At 37.7% G+C, this 20,173-nt stretch overlaps 1 protein-coding gene across 2 annotated transcripts in view; it reads left to right on the top strand.

Annotated features, from left to right (window-relative positions):
- sts (steroid sulfatase (microsomal), isozyme S) overlaps positions 1 to 18,219 on the top strand; it is a 39,546-nt gene extending 21,327 nt beyond the window's left edge. The window contains exons 6-10 of one of the 2 annotated variants that reach the window (XM_079864123.1): positions 5,773 to 5,831; positions 11,267 to 11,404; positions 11,562 to 11,721; positions 12,013 to 12,134; positions 16,549 to 18,219. In XM_079864123.1, the coding sequence (XP_079720249.1) occupies positions 5,773 to 5,831; positions 11,267 to 11,404; positions 11,562 to 11,721; positions 12,013 to 12,134; positions 16,549 to 16,922 (853 nt within the window). In that variant the 3' untranslated portion in view covers positions 16,923 to 18,219. Of the gene's footprint in view, positions 1 to 5,694; positions 5,832 to 11,266; positions 11,405 to 11,561; positions 11,722 to 12,012; positions 12,135 to 16,548 lie in introns of both variants that reach the window. The other variant, XM_079864122.1, reaches the window with a different exon arrangement.
- Positions 18,220 to 20,173: the final 1,954 nt, after the last annotated feature.

Below are 20,173 nucleotides of genomic sequence, written 5' to 3'. Positions count from 1 at the left end.
CAGCAGTTTTGGCTGTTACGCTCTTATGTTGTTATGTATCGTCATCACTGTCCCGTGTTCTCATTGGTTTGCTGGCATATGGGGGATTTAATGCGCAGGGTAAGCTGTCCGCGGATCGCTCGCCCGCCCAAGAGGAAAAATCTGCTGCTGCTGCCAGATCTCAATCAACGAAAATAATATTGTGTTTGATACAAGACTAACTATACAAAATCAAGTGAAAAAATAAAGGTCATAACGGAAACTATTTCATAGTATTTTATTTTCTCCATAGACATTTATTTTTAACGAAAACTGTTATAGACATATCTACTGTAAGCAGACCTGTAACTGTCCGAGGCTGTTAATCGTAGTCTATGCGCTTGTTACCGTCATCATTTTGCATTATTTCAACTTATTTTTATTTTTTAAAATAGTAATTTTATTATATTTTACTTATTTTTAATTGTTAATAAAAGAAAAACACTTCTAGCATACATTTGAATTGACGCCTGCCATGGTGTTTTTTAGTTGTCATCTCTGATTTAATGCACGATGCGCCGTACCGTTAAAAGGTGAAGCATGTCGTTTCTGTGACATTAGTGCCACCTAGTGGAATAACAAAAATACTGCATATTTTGCACACCACCCTTTCGTGCGTTGCTCTCGACAGCTTTTACGGGTGCTTGTGAAGGCATCTACAGGTAAATGTAGGCTGCTTTCAATAAATGCTCAAATATATGAAACTTTTAGCTGTGTTGCCATGTGTTATGAGTAAACAATTGAGCAGCGAACACTGTCTAGAGCAAACGCGCTTATTACAAACCCATCCAACGTGCACCAGGTGCATTTTTGACATAGCATGTCACCCAGCATTCCCAGTTAAAAATGTCACCGCTCGGCACTGGTATATAGAACTAGTGTAACCCCGCTCCTTTTCAGCGCTGTGCTCATTGTCTTTTGTCTTCCGGTCTGTATTTTCACAGTAGTGCAGCAGATTAGTAAAAAAATCGTTCACTTTGGTATACAAGCATGAAATTTGGCACAGATACTCTCTAAGGGCCACTATTTTGGAAAAAGGCGTTGGCCACTCAAAAATTCAATATGGCGGCCATTTTTCAAGATGGCCGCCATTCCTATTCAATGCTTATTATATCAATTATTCAAACAGTGATCCAAGCATAAAATTTGATACAAATACTCTCTAAAGGACATGTTAATGGAAGAAGATGCTTGTCCCTCAAAAATTCAAGATGGCCGCCATTTTTAAAGGTGGCCACCGTTCCTGTCGAATATTAATTATTTCAATTGTTCAAATGGTGATGCAAGCATAAAATTAGGCAGAAATACTCTTCAAGGAACACTCTTTTGGAAAAAGGTATGTGCCACTTAGAAATTCAGGATGGCGACCATTTTCATTTCATTTCATTTCTGTCAAATAGTCATAATGTCTGCTTTGTCTACCTCCTCTCCTTTGACCTGTCCGGCTTAGGTAAACTTGCCAGGGATATAAAATCCCCGCCGGCATAGCTCTCAGGTTCATTGGAGTACACAAGCCTCTCCACCATGGCAAGGTGCAGTCCACAGAGAGGAAGGCCCACTGTTAGAAAAAGGCCAAAATAGTGATACAGAAAATACGCCACAAATACTCTAAGGCCAGACTTTTTTTTACCATCATTCGGTGTTTGTGCACATTCATGTAGTCTGTCATTCAGGTGCATTGTCATTACCTGACGTAGGTCAGATTCAGGTATCACAAAGAAAGCAAACCTGATCATCTAGACTTTTCTGCATCATGGTTCTGCAACGCTTTGTTTGGCCTTCATCTGTCTCACTACACTGAGCATCGGATTGTTGCTTCTGGGCACGAAGTAACTTTATGTTGTTGAACCGAAGTCGACAATTGTAGTGATACTTCGCTTGGTTCCTTCTCAAAGTAGCTTCTATACCACCACCTTTATCCAGACCAGTCGTTCCAGGTCCAGGGTCATTGGCATTTTGTTCATCTTGTGAAAGAGTGGAATGTTGGTGGCAATCATTTTATAGCCATCATGTTGAGAAACATGATGGGTAGGTGGTGATTTGAGGGGTTCCTTTGTGTCTGTCTGACAAAGATAACATTTCATCCAATCAGTTGGCCTCTTGGCTGACATGGGATTTTCATTTGCTATTTTGGGGGTTTGTTGTCTGATTAAGGCCGAGGGGTTATCCTTTTACCACCTCAACAACAAGCCCCGCTTACCCTTGGCTCGGCTCCACAACCTGTCAATTCAGGTGCGGTTATCTAACTACATCTATTACTAGCTAATTGATGAGGGGCTGTTAGACAGCATTTGGGACACTAAACTTATTACTACTAGTCAAGAACTACAGTGTAAGTAAAACTAGATCAGCTGACACTAAACCCCATGCTCCACAGCAGTGAAGTCACCAGTGTGCCCAGGTTGTGTAATGACATTCACTCTATTAAACAAAACCTTCCTTAACACATTAAATTGAGCTCTGACAGAAATGGTGGCTATCTTGAAAATGGTCGCCATCTTGAATTTTTGAGTGGCACACACCGTTTTCCATGATAATGTTCCTTGAAAAATATTTGTACCAAATTTCATGATAGCATCACCATTTGAAAAAAAGATGTAAGGATTCAAGAGAAATGGTGGCCATCTTGAAAAATGGTTGCCATCTTGAATTTTTGAGGGACAAGCACCGTTTTCCAAAAAAGCATTCTTAAGAGAGTATTTTCACAAAATGTTATGCCTACATCACTGTTTGAACGATTGACACAATGAGCATTTGACAGAAATAGCGGCCATCTTGAAAAAATGGCCGCCATGTTGAATTTTTGGTTGGCCAACGCCTTTTTCCCAAAAAGTGACCCTTAGAGAGCGCCAAATTTCATGCTTGTATACCAATTTGAACGATTCTCTTGAAATATTCCATTAATCTGCTGAACTACAGCGATCTTTCGTATTTATGAATGAACGGCTCGTTTTAAAATCTTCCCGGTCTACTGACATTTGTTTAATACATCTGCCTTGAACATTACAATCCTCGTGATAACTTTCGTTAACATTACATTAAGTAAATCCACTTCAAAAGTTAATTAATCCTGGACAGCAATACCATAGAATTATACAGAGAGATAGAGTCTTTATTGTCCCATAGGGATAATCATTTCCACACATCCTTTTTTCCTTCTTCCATAGCACAGAAATATCACATATGAGGAACACATAGAACATGTAACACATATACAAATACATATACAAACACAAATACAAACACACAGCTCATTAAGACACCCACATAAACACGTCAGATGTGAAAACTACAAGGCAACTGAGGTGGGGGGTGGCAGTATTACAGTTTGTTCAGCACTGCGATGGCGGTGGGGACAAAACTTTTTTTTAAATAGGCTTTAGTCCAGGTTAGTGCTCTGTATCTGCGACCGGATGGGAGTAGTGTGACGAATTTATTCAGGGGATGGTCAATGTCAGCTGCTATTGCGCGTGCTAGGCGTGTGATGGCTGTGTCATTCATGTCTGATAGGCTGGGTGTGGGGAGATTGATAATCTTGGAGGCAATATGTGTGATTTTAGTGAGTTTGTTTTTGCAGGTGGCGGTTAGCATTGTGTAGAAACAGGTTGAGCAGTACAGCAGGGTGGGTTGAATGATGCTTTTGTAAAGTAGGAGCAGGAGGTGAGGGGCAACAGAGAGGGCTTTCAGTTTGCGTATTACATGTAGCCTAGTCTTTGTTGTGCACGTTTCTGGATGGCAGTGGCATGTTCCTTGAAGTTGATTTTATTATCTATAATGAGTCCCAGGTATTTAAAGCTGCTGACCTGTTCGATTGGTTGACCGTAGATGTGGGTATGGTTCAGTCCAGGTGGTGATTTGGATGTGTACATGACCAACTCTTTTGTTTTGTCTGTGTTTAGTTGGAGGTAATTGTTCTGACACCACTGTGAAAACTGTGAAATTGAATCCTGATATGCTATGATGGAGTTATTGTTGTTGAGTAATCCAACTATGGCAATGTCATCAGCGTATTTGTAGTAAGTAGTGACGGGTGATGGGCTATTGCAGTCGTTGGTGTACAGGGTGTAAAGGAAGGGGCTGAGAACACAGCCCTGTGGGGCACCAGTGTTGGTGATGATGGTTGTTGATGTTGTTGAGCCAATTCTAACGGTCTGCAGTCTGTTGCTGAGGAAGTTATGGATCCAGTGAATGAGAGGTGGGGGGATGTTGAGGTGATGTGATTTCTTGATGAGCTGGTGGCGTTGGATTGTGTTGAAAGTGAAACTGAAATCAATGAAGAGGACTGAGGCAAAGTTTACAGATGTCTGTAGGTGTTGAAGAATAGGATGGAGAAGGCATGTCACTGCGTCCTCTGTACCTCGTCTGTGTCTGTATGAAAATTGATGTGGGTCCAGGTGTTGTCTGACGGTTGGCAAGATGAGGTGGAGGATTAATTTTTCCAAACATTTCATGATTATGGGTGTGAGTGCAATTGGTCGATAGTGGTTAGGCTCTGAGGGGCGGGTTTCTTTGGGATAGGTGCAATGGTTGAGGTTTTCCAGAGGGTGGGTATTGAGGCAGTCCTATATGATTCCCAGAAGATGGTGTGAAAAAATCACACAACAATATATACATAAATACAGGTTGAAAAGATAAACTTCAGTGTTGTCCTCTCAACAAGTTATTTACATTTTTTTCATATATAGAATTTTTTCATAAATGTATAGTTTTATGTGCTGCATGTTTCAGAGTGGAGCACAGCACTGTGTTCATTTTCTAATCACAGTTAATGCTAATAAATATATATTATATTATTATTACTATTAATAGAAATAATAACAATTATATTAATAATTTGGTTATAACATATATCATGATATAAAATAACCTTGAAAATTAAAGTACTAAGAAATAGGAGTAATAAATAATCAAAACACTATCAACCAATATCTAGATAGTCTTTATCAATGTTATTATTAACAAACGTTCATGTCTGAACCCCTGGCATGGGGTCCCCTGAAATCTGTTAATTCTGACTGCCCCAAATCTGCAAAGTCTCTATTCCAGCCTTGAGGCTTTCAAGATTCTAAAAAGACACGAAAACACCATAAACATATAATTCAGTGAATAATGACCACAGTTTGGCTTCAGAAGATCTGAAATAGATTTGAAATCATATGGACCACTTTTATGATACTATAATGGTCATTTTGTGTCCTTTGAAGTTTAAACACATCAGTTCCAATTTATTTTGTGAAATTGAATGATAAGTACAATTGTTCAAAATGTGTAATTTTGCGCTCCATAGAAGAAAGTCAGTCATAAGGGCTTAACATGACATGTGGGTGAGTAAATAATGGCAGAATTTTTTTATTTTTATTCCTTTAATTAAAATACAGTATCTCTCTGCCTTAATTCTTAGCTGTATCAGAGAATCGGTTTATTGGGAAATTGTGGTTTTTATCTGTAAAACCAATAATATAATCTTATAGTAATGTTCAAGTTTAAATTCTCTCCTTGCTCTATTGTAAGACGTGAAATGAAACCTCACATGGAAGCAAATCCCTTTCAGCCAGGCTCTGATCCCTGATCTGATGGGATAATACAACCCTGAAATTATGTGCTTTGTGTTTGTCCAATGGTAATGCAAGATGGAACATTAAGGGTTTTCTTTTTGTTTGTTTGTTTTCCCAACAGGAATTCACAGAGTCCTTTCTTGCTCTTCTTCTCATTTATTCAAGTCCACACTGGACTTTTTGCCTCTCCTCTCTTCAGGGGGAAGAGCCAGCATGGCCTCTATGGTGACGCTGTCATGGAGATAGACTGGAGTGTAGGTACTGAATGACTTTTGACTTTGCCTTGTCACAAAAATATTCTAAAGATAAATTGATAAGTTTAAAAGCAAGTTCGGCAAAAGTATGTGGACACCTCCTTGACTACCATGCTTAAACTTGTGCACCCCATAGCCTATACAAGACCCTCTCAATAGTTCCATCAGACTGTTATCTTAAAAGGGATAGGTCACCTAATAATGAAATTTCTGTCAGCATTTACTCACCCTCACCCTCATTCCATTCCAAACCTGGCTGAACTATCCCTTTAACATTCCTAACATGCTATAAAATGAAAGGGATAGTTCACCCAAAAATGAACTTTTACATATCATTTTCCCTCATGCTGATCCAGATATAGGGTAATCCATCTCTGTGAGTCTATATAATGCAAATGTATGTAAATTAAACAGGGAATCCTTACTACCCCAGTTGATGAATCAATGTCTACTGAAGCAAAACTTAAGGTGTGTGTAAGAAACATTTATTTTAAATATAAAGTATTGCTTCCGGCCAGGTGTCATACTTGGGTTCATACGAATTCACACTTGACATAAACATCAGTATGTTGCTAAACTTACGTGAGGCGTGACAATCCTCTGTGGTTTTGCGTCACTTTTTTTTTTTTAGAATGCACTTTCATCATATTTCACAACATGCTGACGTAATGCTTCACGGCACTGTAATGACAGCTGTATATGACAGTTGACCGGAAATTATGGTTTATCGTTAAAAGTTTCTATTTTCTTACACACGCACATATCATTTGGCTTTAGAAGACATTGATTCATCAAATTAAGTTGTGTTGATTGCTGTCATTTTTATTTTTGTGGTTTGAAGCACAACTTGCATAATATGCATTCATAGAGATGGATTATTTTTCTCAAAATCTTCGTTTGTGTTCTTCAGAGGAAAGAAAGTCATATACACATGGGATGGAATGAGGGTGGATAAATAATGAGAGAATTTTCATTTTCTGGGTGGAGTATCTCTAGACACATGTGCCTGTGTCTAGGGCTGTGTCCGAAATCGCCCCCTATACCCTTAAATAGGACACTATTTGAGGGGACAGCCATTTGTAGTGGTGTCCAAAACCATAGTGGACGTTATTGAGTGCACTCATTCAATCCCACAATGCACGGCAACAACGAGTGTACAACTGATGTACGCTCAACAGCTAGAGAATACCCTTAATACACTATGAGAGTCGCACACTGAATGAATTCCCGAGATGGAGATTGCGCCGCAGCTGAATCATCCATCCATTTTCCAAACCGCGCTGGTCCAACGTAATATACACAGGTATAAATTCCTTTTTTTAATTTGTTACTAAATTGATTAATTAATGTTTATGCTAGTTTCCATGGCAGAGTTCAAGATAAATCTTTTCATTACTACTGGATCTGCCAGTTTGCTATGTTTCAAATTATTATTATTAAACAGCACAAACTATGCAAAATCAGCAGCCCTCAGTGTCTGAATTCACTCACTTGTTTTCATTCACTCAAGTGGAGTAATGTAGGGAATAGTAAATGAGGGTATAGGGTGCGATTTCAAACAAAGCAAATTATTTTAGTTTTTAGTGTAGCTCCACCCAGCTCCAGAACACCTGACTGGAAGCTTCTAGTAATCCCAAAGACCTTAATTAGCTGGTTCAGGTGTGTTTAATTAGGGTTGGAGCTAAACTGTGCAAGACAGTGCCCCTCCAGGAACTGAGTTTGACGCCCCTGCTTTGGAAAATAAGTTTGACATGAAATGATCAACAAACACATATAGGTGGGGTGTTTGGAAGTCTACATACATTTGGCCTTACAATGCAAGTCTTGGTAATAAGCTATTATCTCAAACTGAACTACATATTTATGCTTTTTCTTGCCTTTAATTAATCAGATTTATCAGATTTGCTAAATTTATCTTCACGGTAGCTGAGCCGAGAAAGAATTTATCACAAACCAATGAGAGTGTCCCTTAAAAGGACACAATGAATGGGTTCTAAAAATGTCTATGGAGTTTTTTTGTGTGTGTGTGTGTGTGTGTGTGTGTGTGTGTGTGTGTGTGTGTGTGTGTGTGTGTGTGTGTGTGTGTGTGTGTGTGTGTGAAAAATGAGTATAGTTACCATATAAATTTAGTAAGGCCATTGTTTATAGCACAGAATGGTTACTCTGATCACTGTTGTGCAAGAGCGATCATTTTAAAGCGAAGGACAGTTATCTTAGTCATACTTGAGTATTCGGGAGAATAAGCAGAATTAATGAATTGATACCAGCTGTCACGGTCACTACATTTCCCATCATCCTCCCTGGCCCTGTTCATTGTTCAGTTTCTAGCCACTCCTTCATTAGTTAATTTGGTTCAGCTGTATCTTGTTAGTTATTATGGTTACTGTCATTGAGTTAATTTGCCCCAGCTGTGTCTCGTTTCCCTGATCTGTTCTCTGTGTATTTAAGCCCTCTGTTTCTCCCTCATCCTTGTCTCGTGTAAGTTATTATTTTTGTGTGGTTATGTTTATTTCTGAATTTAATTCTCCTATTGAATCTCCTTTGTTGTGCACTTGATCTTAACCACCTCATCCATGACACCAGCAAGGTGGTAACCAAATAATTGGATTTTTTTTTTTAAGGTACAATATGTACGATTTTTGCATTAAAATATCCCAAAATCACAAGGCCAGTGTTATATATTTTGTTAAGTTGATTACTTACAATATCCCAAATGTTTCCAACTAATTTTTAAATTGTGAGAAAATTGCAATTTTAACCAAGGAAATGGGAGGGGTGAGCCAGTCAATGGCGTCATATCCGCGTTACCCTCGGTTTCCGCACGTACTGAGTGGAGTCCTGGACAAATGCGGAAGTTGTAGTTGTAGCGTCTATCATGCAACAAACGTTAGCTTGTTTCGTGCAGTCGTTATGGAACACAATTATTCTTTACCGATTGTAGCTGGTTCTGTCGACAAAGACAAGTCCCATAAACGTCAACGTACGGGTATTATTGCTTTAGGTTTGTGTTTAGTTTATTGACATTGTTTATCACGTCTGGTGTTTATGGCCATGTAAATAAATATAGTGTGGCGAGCAGCACGAGGCCGGTGGCGTAATTACTGATGAGCAACACCTGCGCGACGCACTGGTCTCGTATCTCTCACAGAGGAGCGGAAGCATAAAGGGGGAGCGACGACAGTGAAGAGCGAGAGAGGACAGGCCTGAACTTGTGTTGTGTTTTGTTTTATTTTATTGTGACAGCAGTCGTCCGTGAGGGGCTGCTGTCTGTTACTTTCTTTTTGTATTTGTTTTATTTTTATCATTAAAATGTGTCATAGATGTTCGCCGGTTCCCGCCGCCTCCTTCCCATAACATCTGAACTTCGTTATAGCATGTGTTATATATAAAGATTAATCAGTATTTTGGCAAATGATGTGGGTATGTTCGAATGTACTTTTACAACAATTGTTTAGAACACGTAAAACTGCGCAGGGTTATCACAACAATAAATTCGACAAATACAGTAACATCTATGATAAACAATTTAGTATTAAACCTTACTTTTCTTGCGGTTAATTCATTTTAATGAAATAAAAGCATGTCATTAAACGCAATATTTATAAAAATAGAACTTTACCTCATCCATGAACATGATTTTTCGATTCCCGTCTGACTGATTTACATCCACGGTGGAGTTGAAAACGACACTTCCCATCAGTCCACGCTCCTTCACATCGTCATCAAGCTACGCCGTTGTTGTTGTTTGGAATGTAGCGCCCTCTAGCGGCAGAAAATCTTGCATATTGTACCGTTAAGTCTTTGAGTTAACAAGATTTTTTAGGGAATTTATGTCTAGACACAATTTTTTTTGTCTAGTATTTAAGTATTAAAGCATGATCTTTAATATCTAATGGTTTTTAAGACCATAACCTACATTTAGTCAGTTGTATCAAAACATTTGACTGGTAGAATAAAAAAATAACTAGATTTGCATTTCCTGAAGGCAACAAAATAAGTGTTAATGTTTTGTAAAATTTCAAGAACAAACTTTGCAAGCTTTGGTTCTGTGTTAATGAAGTTGTGTATCAGAACTTTTCTTTCTTTCTTTCTTTACTTTATTTATATAGCACAAGTAAACACAACTGATGTTGACCACTGTGCTTTACATAACAAGGAAAGCATGAAAAGAAAAACATCACAATTACACAATATAATCATACCCACATAAAACATTAAAATTAAGGAAATGCCCGTTCGAAGAGATACAACTTTAGTTTAAGTTTAAACTCATATAAGGATGTCAACGATCTCAGCAAGGAGGGGATGCTATTCCACAGCCTCGGACCGATAACAGCAAAAGCACGATCCCCTCTCGACTTTAATCGAGAATGTGGCTGGGACAGATTAAAATTACTAGAGGACCGTAGACATCTACCAGGCACGTTCACAGTCAGAAGTTCGGATAAATAAGAAGGTGCAAGACCATTTAAAGATTTAAAAACAAGCAAAAATAATTTCAAGTCAACTTTTGTCCATTTTGCAGTGTAATGGTGGCTAAAGAGGGTTAAAGGGATAGATCACCCAAATGTGACAATTCTGTCATAATTGACTCACCCTTACCCTTTTCCAAACCTGAATGAATTTCTAAGATATTTTGAAAAAATTCTCACTGGTTTTTCATTCACATAATGGAAGTCAATGGAAACCAAAAATGTTTGCTTACCAACGTTCTACAAAATAAATTTTGCAGAAGAAATAAATTTATAAAGAATAAATGAGATAATTTTAATTTTGGGATGGAACTATCCCTTTAAATACCTTGGATGCATGAAAAAATGGCAAGTACAATTCAAAATGCAAATGCATGGAAAAAAGACCAGTCGCAACTCAGTATGCAGATTTTACAAGGACGCCAGTTATCAATGAAGGATATTAGGAATGCATTCTTACTTTTATATTATAGTAGTAGTATATACATCGACAAAACAAAGTTCAAATAGAGTCTGTAGTGCATGTTAAGTGGTTTGAACTGAACTGGTAGAAAAAACGTTCATCATCCACTAGATCTGCTAATACAGTCACAACCTTAAAGAGACAACTGAAGATACTCCTCTTCGGACATCACTTAAACTTAAATCACATAAAGTGTAATCAGAGCACTTACTATAAACCCAAAAACACACAAAAATGTTTTAAACTACAATTGTAAATTGGTTAAATAAAAGTGTGTGCTACATGTAAATGATTTGAAGTTTATACTTTAGTGTTATGGGTTTAAACAAACCCCAAGTGACAATGTTGGAGAAATCAATTCAGTACTGCATTGCACTGGAAGATTTAGCTTTTTAAGTAGTTAAGATAAGCAGATAAGCTAAATGTTGCCCCAGGTTGATTTTAGTATTTTAATACTGATCTTATTGTCGGTCTGACTTCTCACTACGCTGTTGCTGTTCTTAGGTCAAATCATGCAGACTCTGGAGCGCTTAAACTTGAAGCAAAACACTCTGGTTTACATGACTTCAGATCAGGGGCCTCACCTGGAAGAGATTTCCATTCACGGAGAGATGCACGGGGGTTATAGCAGCATATACAAAGGTATTCTGTCTGAGGGTTTGCCCATAGAATAGTCCTGAGGGCCAGTTTATCAACCCTTGTGAACAAAGTATCACATTTCAGCATTATTTTCAGTTTAAAAGCTGAACAGTAACTGCGATTTCACTCCCTCTGTTTCTCCATACCCTCACTGGAGCAGCTGGCAAGTCTACCAATTGGGAAGGTGGGATTCGGATACCGGGGATTCTTCGTTGGCCAGGTGTCTTGCCTGCTGGGAAGGTCATTGATGAGCCCACTAGCAACATGGATATTTTCCCCACGGTGCTGAATTTAGCTGGTGCTTCCATACCTAGTGACAGGTCTGTAGCCTAGCAACAAGATCTGTCAGTCAAGAATTTGGTTACTGAGACAACAGATACAAGATACAGATATAATAGATGCTAATAATCAGGAGATACATTGAAATATTTGGATATACAGAAATCAATTGATTAGATTGTATTTTCAGTTACTTAATAAGATGAACATTTGCCCAAATTAGCTAATTAGTATAGAATAATGATGTGTTGTGTTTTGGCCACCCAAACTGCTAAAAAGACTCTCTAAATAGGCTAGTAGTTGCAATGCATTACAACTTGTTTCCATTTCAGAGTCATTGATGGCCATGATCTCATGCCTCTGCTACAAGGGCAAGTGGAGCATTCTGAACATGAATTTATGTTTCATTACTGCAATGCCGAACTGAATGCTGTCCGATGGCATCATCCTAACAGTGAGTCCTAATTTCAATGCACCTACCTTTCTACACTCTCATGAAGCAACTAATAACTATTTTGATCATCTAAACAATTACTTTTAGTCTGTTAGTTGTAAAGTAGACCTTTTGCTGAGTTGCTCTTCAAGTAATTCAAGAGATATAGATAGATAGATAGATAGATAGATAGATAGATAGATAGATAGATAGATAGATAGATAGATAGATAGATAGATAGATAGATAGATAGATAGATAGATAGATAGATAGATAGATAGATAGATAGATTGATTGATTGATTGATTGATTGATTGATTGATTTATAACTGAAAACTGATGTCCCTGACAAAGGCAACCCCCTACGGACACACTGAAGCTTGAGTCACTATTTGCTAATTGCCAGACTTTTTACATGGAATGCAAGAATGGAAATAAAAAAAAAAATCTACATAAATGTAATATAAAATATACATTTCAAACACTATTAAAGTCAAGGAAACAGTCTGTAATAAAATAAGAACAAATAATCGAACTACAAGCAATAAAGAAAACAAATAAAGAAATAAAACAAAGATGCAAATGAAATAAACAGTGGTTTTCAGGTTTCACAGGTAGATCTAACAGATACAGATTAGATTAGGTACAGATATTAATCAAATTTAGACATTAATTCAATCTAAAATTAAATATAGATGAATCCTTATTAAAGTTACACAAGTTATTTAGTCAATGAGTGATTTTTGCAGTGAGTCGGTTGTTTGATTAACATTACAAACAGACAGCAGCAGGAATATTAGGCTGCTGTCACTTTAATAAAAATTGTATGGATCCAATAAACTGATACTGTACACATGCATTTTCTTTCTCAACTGTTTACATTCACTTAAGACATAACCGACTGTGTTTACTAGGATACTCGCCAAGACAGACATTTTGTCATAATTTTGTGAAATTGTCCGTTAAAACACAAGATTCACGTGCTGTCAGATGCTGTTTTCTGGGCACGTGCTTCAGTTGTGCAGTTTGTGCACATAAAACTTCACAAACTTATTTTGCACGTCGTCTTGTGCTTTGAAGTTTAAATTGGCAAGGCTTAGAAATGATAAACTTTCGTGACGACTCGGCACTGGTCCAATCGGGACAGTGACAGTTCAGTCAACGAGCTTTGCATGTGCTCTCTCTCTTTCTCTCACAGTGCATGTGTCTGAGAGAAAGCGACAGAGGGCGCTCTCAGCCAAGCGATGGCCTCTAACTCAATTACAGGGGACTGTAATCGTACAATTTACTAGCTGTCGACTAATTAAAGAAATTTTTAGTTGCCTTGTGTGAAATTTGGTTGCAATTTCGAGTGATTTACTCGCATTGTAAAGGGGTTGAAAGGTTCTACATGCACAGCACAAAGAGCCATTCTCAGCTCTTTTCAATTTTTGTTCATATTTGTTAGTTGTCAATGTTATACTCTTGATTATATATATACATACACACACACAGTCATGTGAAAAAGAAAGGACACCCTATTGAATTATATGGTTTTATGTATCAGGACATAATTAAAAATCATGGTCCTTGGCAGGTTTTAAAATTAGATAATTACAACCTCAGATGAACAACAACACATTACATATTACACCGTGTCATTATTTATTTAACAAAAACTAGGCCAAAATGGAAAAGCTACTAGCTTCACCCTTATTGCTTCATAGGAATTAAGAGGGTTAGTAGAAATCAGACGCTGCTAATGAAATGTCTTTGATTAATTGATCATCAGCAAGTGTGATCATCTCTATAAAAGCAGCAGTTTTGGCAGTTTGCTGGTCTGGAGCATTCAGGTGTGTGTTAACACAATGCCAAGGAGGACACCAGCAATGATCTTGGAGAAGCAATTGTTGCTGCCGTCAATCTGAGAAGGGTTATACTGACATTTACAAACAATTTGAAGTCCATTATTCTACAGTAAGGAAGATTATTCACACGTGGAAAACATTCAAGACAGTTGCCAATATTCCCAGGAGTGGACATACCAGCAAATTTCAGACCGTGCAATGCTCAGAGAAATCGCGAAACACCCAAGAACTACACCTCAGACTCTACAGGCCTCAGTTATGGCAGTACAATTAGAAGAAGACTGAACAGGTATGGCTTGTTTGGAAGGGTTGCCAGGAGAAAGCTTCTTCTCTCTAAAAAGAACATGGCATCACGGCTTAGGTTTGAAAAGTTGCACCTGAACAAACCACAAGACTTCTGGAACAATGTCCTTTGAACAGATGAGACCAAAGTGGAGATGTTTGGCCATAATGCACAACACCAAGTTAGGTGAAAAACTAAACACAGCATATCAGCACAAACACCTCATACCAACTGTCCATCACGCTGGTGAATGATTTTTGGCTTGTTTTGCAGCCACAGTACCTGGGCACCTTGCAGTCATTGAGTGGACCATGAACTCCTCTGTATACCAAAGTAGAGTCGAATGTGAGACCTTCTGTCCGACAGCTAAAGCTTGGCTGATATTGGGTCATGCAACAGGACAATGATCCCAAGCACACCAGCAAATATACAACAGAATGGCTGAAAAAGAAAAGAATCAATTTGTTGTGTAAGAATTGATAAATTAGGAAATTCCAAACAGTCTGTTTTGGGGGTGACCAGGCCCTGAGAGGACAAAAGGACCTCTCTGGAGATTAGCATTTGAACTGGCTCTCATGCACCATCGAGACGAAAGTCTCACCTCTGAGTCATCTAATCTACATCTCTTTCCCTCTCCCCTCACCCCTCTCTCTTATGCTCAGATGATCACCTGAAATCACCCATGAAAATGTATAGTTTAATGTGTATGATTATCACAGAGTATTTTCAAGTTTGGTATCATTTAAAATGTCACAGTGCGACTGGTACAGATATCTCATATCCAGATAGATAAAACAAAAGGTAATAAGGTTTTTAAGAGCTTATGGATAACTGATTTACAAAGGAAGGTGGTCTCTAAGCAAATGGTCCCACACCCCCATGAAGATGTGACCACTGCATGCAAATTTCTATTGTTACGTGTTTCCAGGTAAAAGGTTTGTCTATTTAAGGAATTGCAGCAGGGAGATCGGGGCCTTTTTCTGTACTTCAGATGGCCCGTGAGGCTGAGAGACCGAGATCTCTCAGCCTCATGTATTTCTTAAAGTTGGGTTTGCATCTTTTCTTTATTCCGGAGAATTTGATGTTTTGTATCGATTATCTTTGAATTGATTATGAAATTGGCATGATACATTTACCTGACATAATAAATTGTTACATTTGATTATTCTAACTGACTTTGATATTATTTTCATTGAAGAGTTAAACGGAATAGTCAAACATTCACCCATGATTAATGATCCACAGATATCATTAAAACCCTTTCATTTATGGAGTCAGATGAATTAACGAGAGAATACATAACTAAATGTATTGTAAATTTAACCAACCAATACTCTGCATGAGTGAGGACAGAACACGTGATAACCTTCCCCGTGTATTGGCGAACCGGCAATTGGACCAATATATATCGGGCCTTACAGTTGCAATGACCCAGTGAAATTCCAGACCTCAACCTGACTGAAATGTTGATGCAGGACCTTAAGAGAGCTGTGAAACAAAGAAAGAAAAAAAAAAGCCCACAAACCTCAATTAACTGAGGCTAAATTGCAAATCGTGGCTTAATGGTTAAAGAGTCAGACTGGTATCCCAAAGGTTGTGGGTTCGATTCTCAATACCGGCAGGGATTGACTGAGGTGCCCTTGAGCAAGGCACCTGACTCCCAATCGCTCAATGGGCACCACAGCAAAATGGCTGCCCACCTGGTCTGTGTCCACAGTTTGCAGTGTGTGTGTTCACTGCTCACTACTCCTTATGTGTGTGCACTAACTTTTATGGGTTACATGCAGAGAACAAATTCTGAGTATGGGTTACCATACTTGGCCTTCACATGTCACTTTTTTTTTTAAGAAGAGCAGGCCAAAATTCCTCAAGAATGATGCGAGAGAGTGATACTGTCATACAGAAAAAGATTCCTTCAACTTACTGCTGCTAAAAGTGACTCTACAAGCAATTAAATCATAGGGTGTACTTAATTTGTCACACATAGCTTTTCCATTTTGGCTTTATTTTTGTTCAATAAATAATGACACAGTGTACTATGTCAGTTGTTGTTGTTCATCTGAGGTTGTATTTACCTAATTTTAAGACCTGCTAACGACCAGATGATTTTTAGCATGTTCTGATTACAACCATAAAATTCTAAAGGGTGTCCTTTCTTTTTCTCATGACTTTTCTATGATCATAATAATATTAATAAATAATATTTTATAATATAATAATAATATTTTACTGTATACTGAGGAATGGATTGATAAAGGAGATGATGATTCTTCGCATTTGAAAACAAGATTTCCTGTGTTTCCAGGTAGTGCAATCTGGAAGGCCTTTTTCTTTACACCTGACTTCTACCCACAGAACAGCTCTGCGTGCTTCCACACTCATATCTGCTTCTGCATCAAGCCATTTATCACGTTCCATGACCCTCCACTGCTTTATGACCTGTCAAGAGACCCGTCAGAAAGCACCCCCCTGAGTCCAGACACTGAGCCCCAGTTCTACTCAGTTCTAAAGGTCATAAGGGCAGCAGTAAGCCGTCATACACAGAGTCTAAAGCCCGTCCCATTACAGCTTTCCCCTCTGCAAATAGTATGGAAGCCCTGGCTCCAGCCCTGCTGCTCTTCTCTCAGTCAGCTTTGCAGATGTGAACGAGATCATCAGATAGAGAAGCTACGACATTAGCTTTAAGAAAAATAGTCCAATACACAAAATCATGTGGCTTTAATGCACAAGGAGGGCATGTAATACTTAAAGCGATAGTTCACTCAAATAGGAAAAATTGCCATAATTTACTCACCTTTATGTTTCCCAAACCCATGTGACTTTGGGTTTGACACAAAAAAGATATTGGTTCCAATATAGTGAACCAATAGTGAACCAATATCTTTTTTGTGTCAAACCCAAAGTCACATGGGTTTGGGAAACATAAAGGTGAGTAAATTATGGCAATTTTTCCTTATTGAGTGAACTATCGCTTTAAGTATTACACAAAATTAAAATGTCACTGAAATTTGGCTAATGTGATCACACCTTAATGGGTTAAATGTGCAACAAAATCAGGTCAAAATTAAATTTGTTTTTGGGAGTTCGAAACAGTTTGCCAAAGAGAACACTACAGAAAAGTTTGCTCTGGCTAGTAAATACCTTCAAACTACCATTGGTCTGTGGCGATTTCGTAATAATGTGTGCTGAGGTTCCACCTTCTTTGACATGGAAATCTTCTCTGGTTCATTTCTTCTGTTCTGTCCGTCGAGGTCAGACTTGAGTATGAACACAACACTTTGAAAAGCTGTTTTATAGTAGAAATTGAAGTTGTACTACTAGTTAAAAGCAACACTGACACTGTTTTTTTTAATACTGTAAAGCTGCTTGATTTAAAGCAAGCTATTGTATAAACTACACGTAAATGTAACATGAAGTGACTTGATTGGAGTGCCGAATTGTAAACCTGGTGCAAACATAACCACTTCGCTATGAACGCTTCCTTAAGTGCTGTTTTCTCACCGCTGGCATTTTTGTTGTGTGTTTATTTTGCTATCGATTGGTAAGCCCACAGCACATTTTAACATATTTAAACGCTGCTCACAGCAAGGTATTTCGGACATCTTTTTAACCCCTAAGTGAAAAACGAAAAAGAAGGGAAAACAATACTGCACACATTTTTGGCGCAGCCAAATTTGTATCACAAGATCTAAGATCTAAGGTCATTTGTGGCTAGAGTGTTTGTAACTGCAGCCAGATTCTCTGTTCTGAGTTCTGTATTCCTCCTAGTTTGGAGATGCATCATCCTGATTCAACAGCGCAAGTTCAGGGATTTTGTGAAGCTGTAATTACTACCTTTATGCTCGTAAGCTTTGATCTAGCCTGCAACCGGTAACAACTCAATACCCATAATGCCTCTTACAGGCTTTGGTGTTCTGAGGGTTTTTGTAGTATTTTTGGTATCCAATATGTTTTGCTTATTTTTGTGACTAATCAGGCTGCGCTAGATGGTTTGCCAGCCTCAAGAGGCTCTCCACGCTCTCAACATCATGTTCATTACACTAATCTCATCACATTTAAAAATGGTCTGTATCAGGAAATAAAAAGATGTTTTGCCTAATTGTTTAAGCGCCAGATGTGATATTTATTGAAATTATGCTGTACTTCATGGCTTGATGTATTTATCACTGTTTCAGGAACATGTAACACATTTGCTAATCAGATATTGAGGTATTAGGTAAATTTCATATTTGAGAGTGTCAGCTCTATGAGCTTTTGATCATTGACTAATGTTTACCATTTGATACAGTATCATGCATAATTTCCTCAAGATTCCATGATTATCCACAGTCCTGAATAAATAGTTCTTAAAATAATTTCAAGTGGGTGTTACTTGACATGATCAAATAACTCTTACTAGCATCTTTCTGAATACAATTGAAAACATTTTTGACCACTTCTTACAGCATATCTACTAAACTGAATGACTTTTATGTGAACAGATACTGACTTAGACTGACTTTAAAGATAAAGCTAAAAGAGCAGATGGCGGTACCCAGGGGAGGCTTAAAAGCAATTGAAGCATGGGTCTCCTCAAACCGAAAAAGATCTAGGCCTATGTCAAAATAGACAAGTTCAATCATTCTGATTTTCCGGGTGCTTTTGCAAAGGGGAGAGATCAATCAATTGCATTATGGAAGGCCTGCTTGGCTTAAATGATCAAAGGCACAAGCAGAGAACATATGCTCTGCTTAAGGATAGGTTTCTAAAACCTATATAAACTTTATTTGTAATAACTTTATGGAAATTGAAACACATAAATATCTTTAAAGCTGCACTCATATAGGGATGCACTGAGACCACTTTTTCCTAGAATGAGTCCGATACCAATACTTTTATTTTTGGTACTTGCCGATACAGAGTACCAATACCTGTTTTTTGACTGCATTTGTAATTTTTAAATGTATTGGGTAGAGAAACCAAAAGAATATACATAGTATTAGTTGGCTTTATATATATATATATATATTTCCTTCAGTTATTTTTATGCTTACTTAATCCTCCTCAAATGTATTGTATGAGCTTCTGTTACTTTCACTGTTCATTCTTTTGCTCTATCATATTTTATCTTTCATTTGCACAGCACACATTTAGAGATGTTCAAATGTTTAGATAACAGTGAAATATCACAATTTCATTTCAATTTCAATACTAACTACTAGCCTAATTAATGTAAATGTATTATTGTGCCAACTAAATGTAATATTTTTAAATATATATATATATATATATATATAAAATGTTATAGTTTAAATTTATATGAAATGCAATTAGTTGAACTTCAGTGGACTCTCATTCCTTACTGTAGTGTTTCAGCTAAAGACTGCAATGTTTATGACTCACACAGATATAATCAGCTCTGTCCTCTATTTTGACATTAACTGCTGTTAATTTTAGTCAGGTTTTGGCGGGGCTCCTATGTTTTTATGTGTTTGTCCTGTAACCACTTGCAGCCTCTGGCAATTTAGCCCAAAATTATCATTAATGTGATGCTTCCTGACAAGGTAAATTATCCCATGTGGACTATAAAGAGTCGCCTTATTCACTGCACCTGACACCACAGAACCCTACCGCTGATTCTAGGTATGTTGTTGTGACATGGGACCACTGATATACAGACATTAGAAGAATATGAATGAGCAAAAACAGGTAAAACTATGGTTACAGCAAGGTGACAGATGTAATACCAGACTGGGTTTGACATTCACAGTAGTGCAGAATAAAATGTACATCTTGAAACAGCCACATTTGAAACCTTGGTGTGGCTTGTATACTTTAAATAGTGGATTACACTTTAAGTGTTATTTATAAAGTATTCTGTTCCGTGCAAAAACAATTTACACTGTTATATAGTGTTAATGTATAAGATCAGACATAAAATCAAGAGTCTT

This window comes from Squalius cephalus, assembly GCF_949319135.1.
Source record: "Squalius cephalus genome assembly, chromosome: 2".
Lineage (NCBI taxonomy): Eukaryota > Metazoa > Chordata > Actinopteri > Cypriniformes > Leuciscidae > Squalius > Squalius cephalus.
This window is presented reverse-complemented; position numbering and strand designations above follow the sequence as displayed.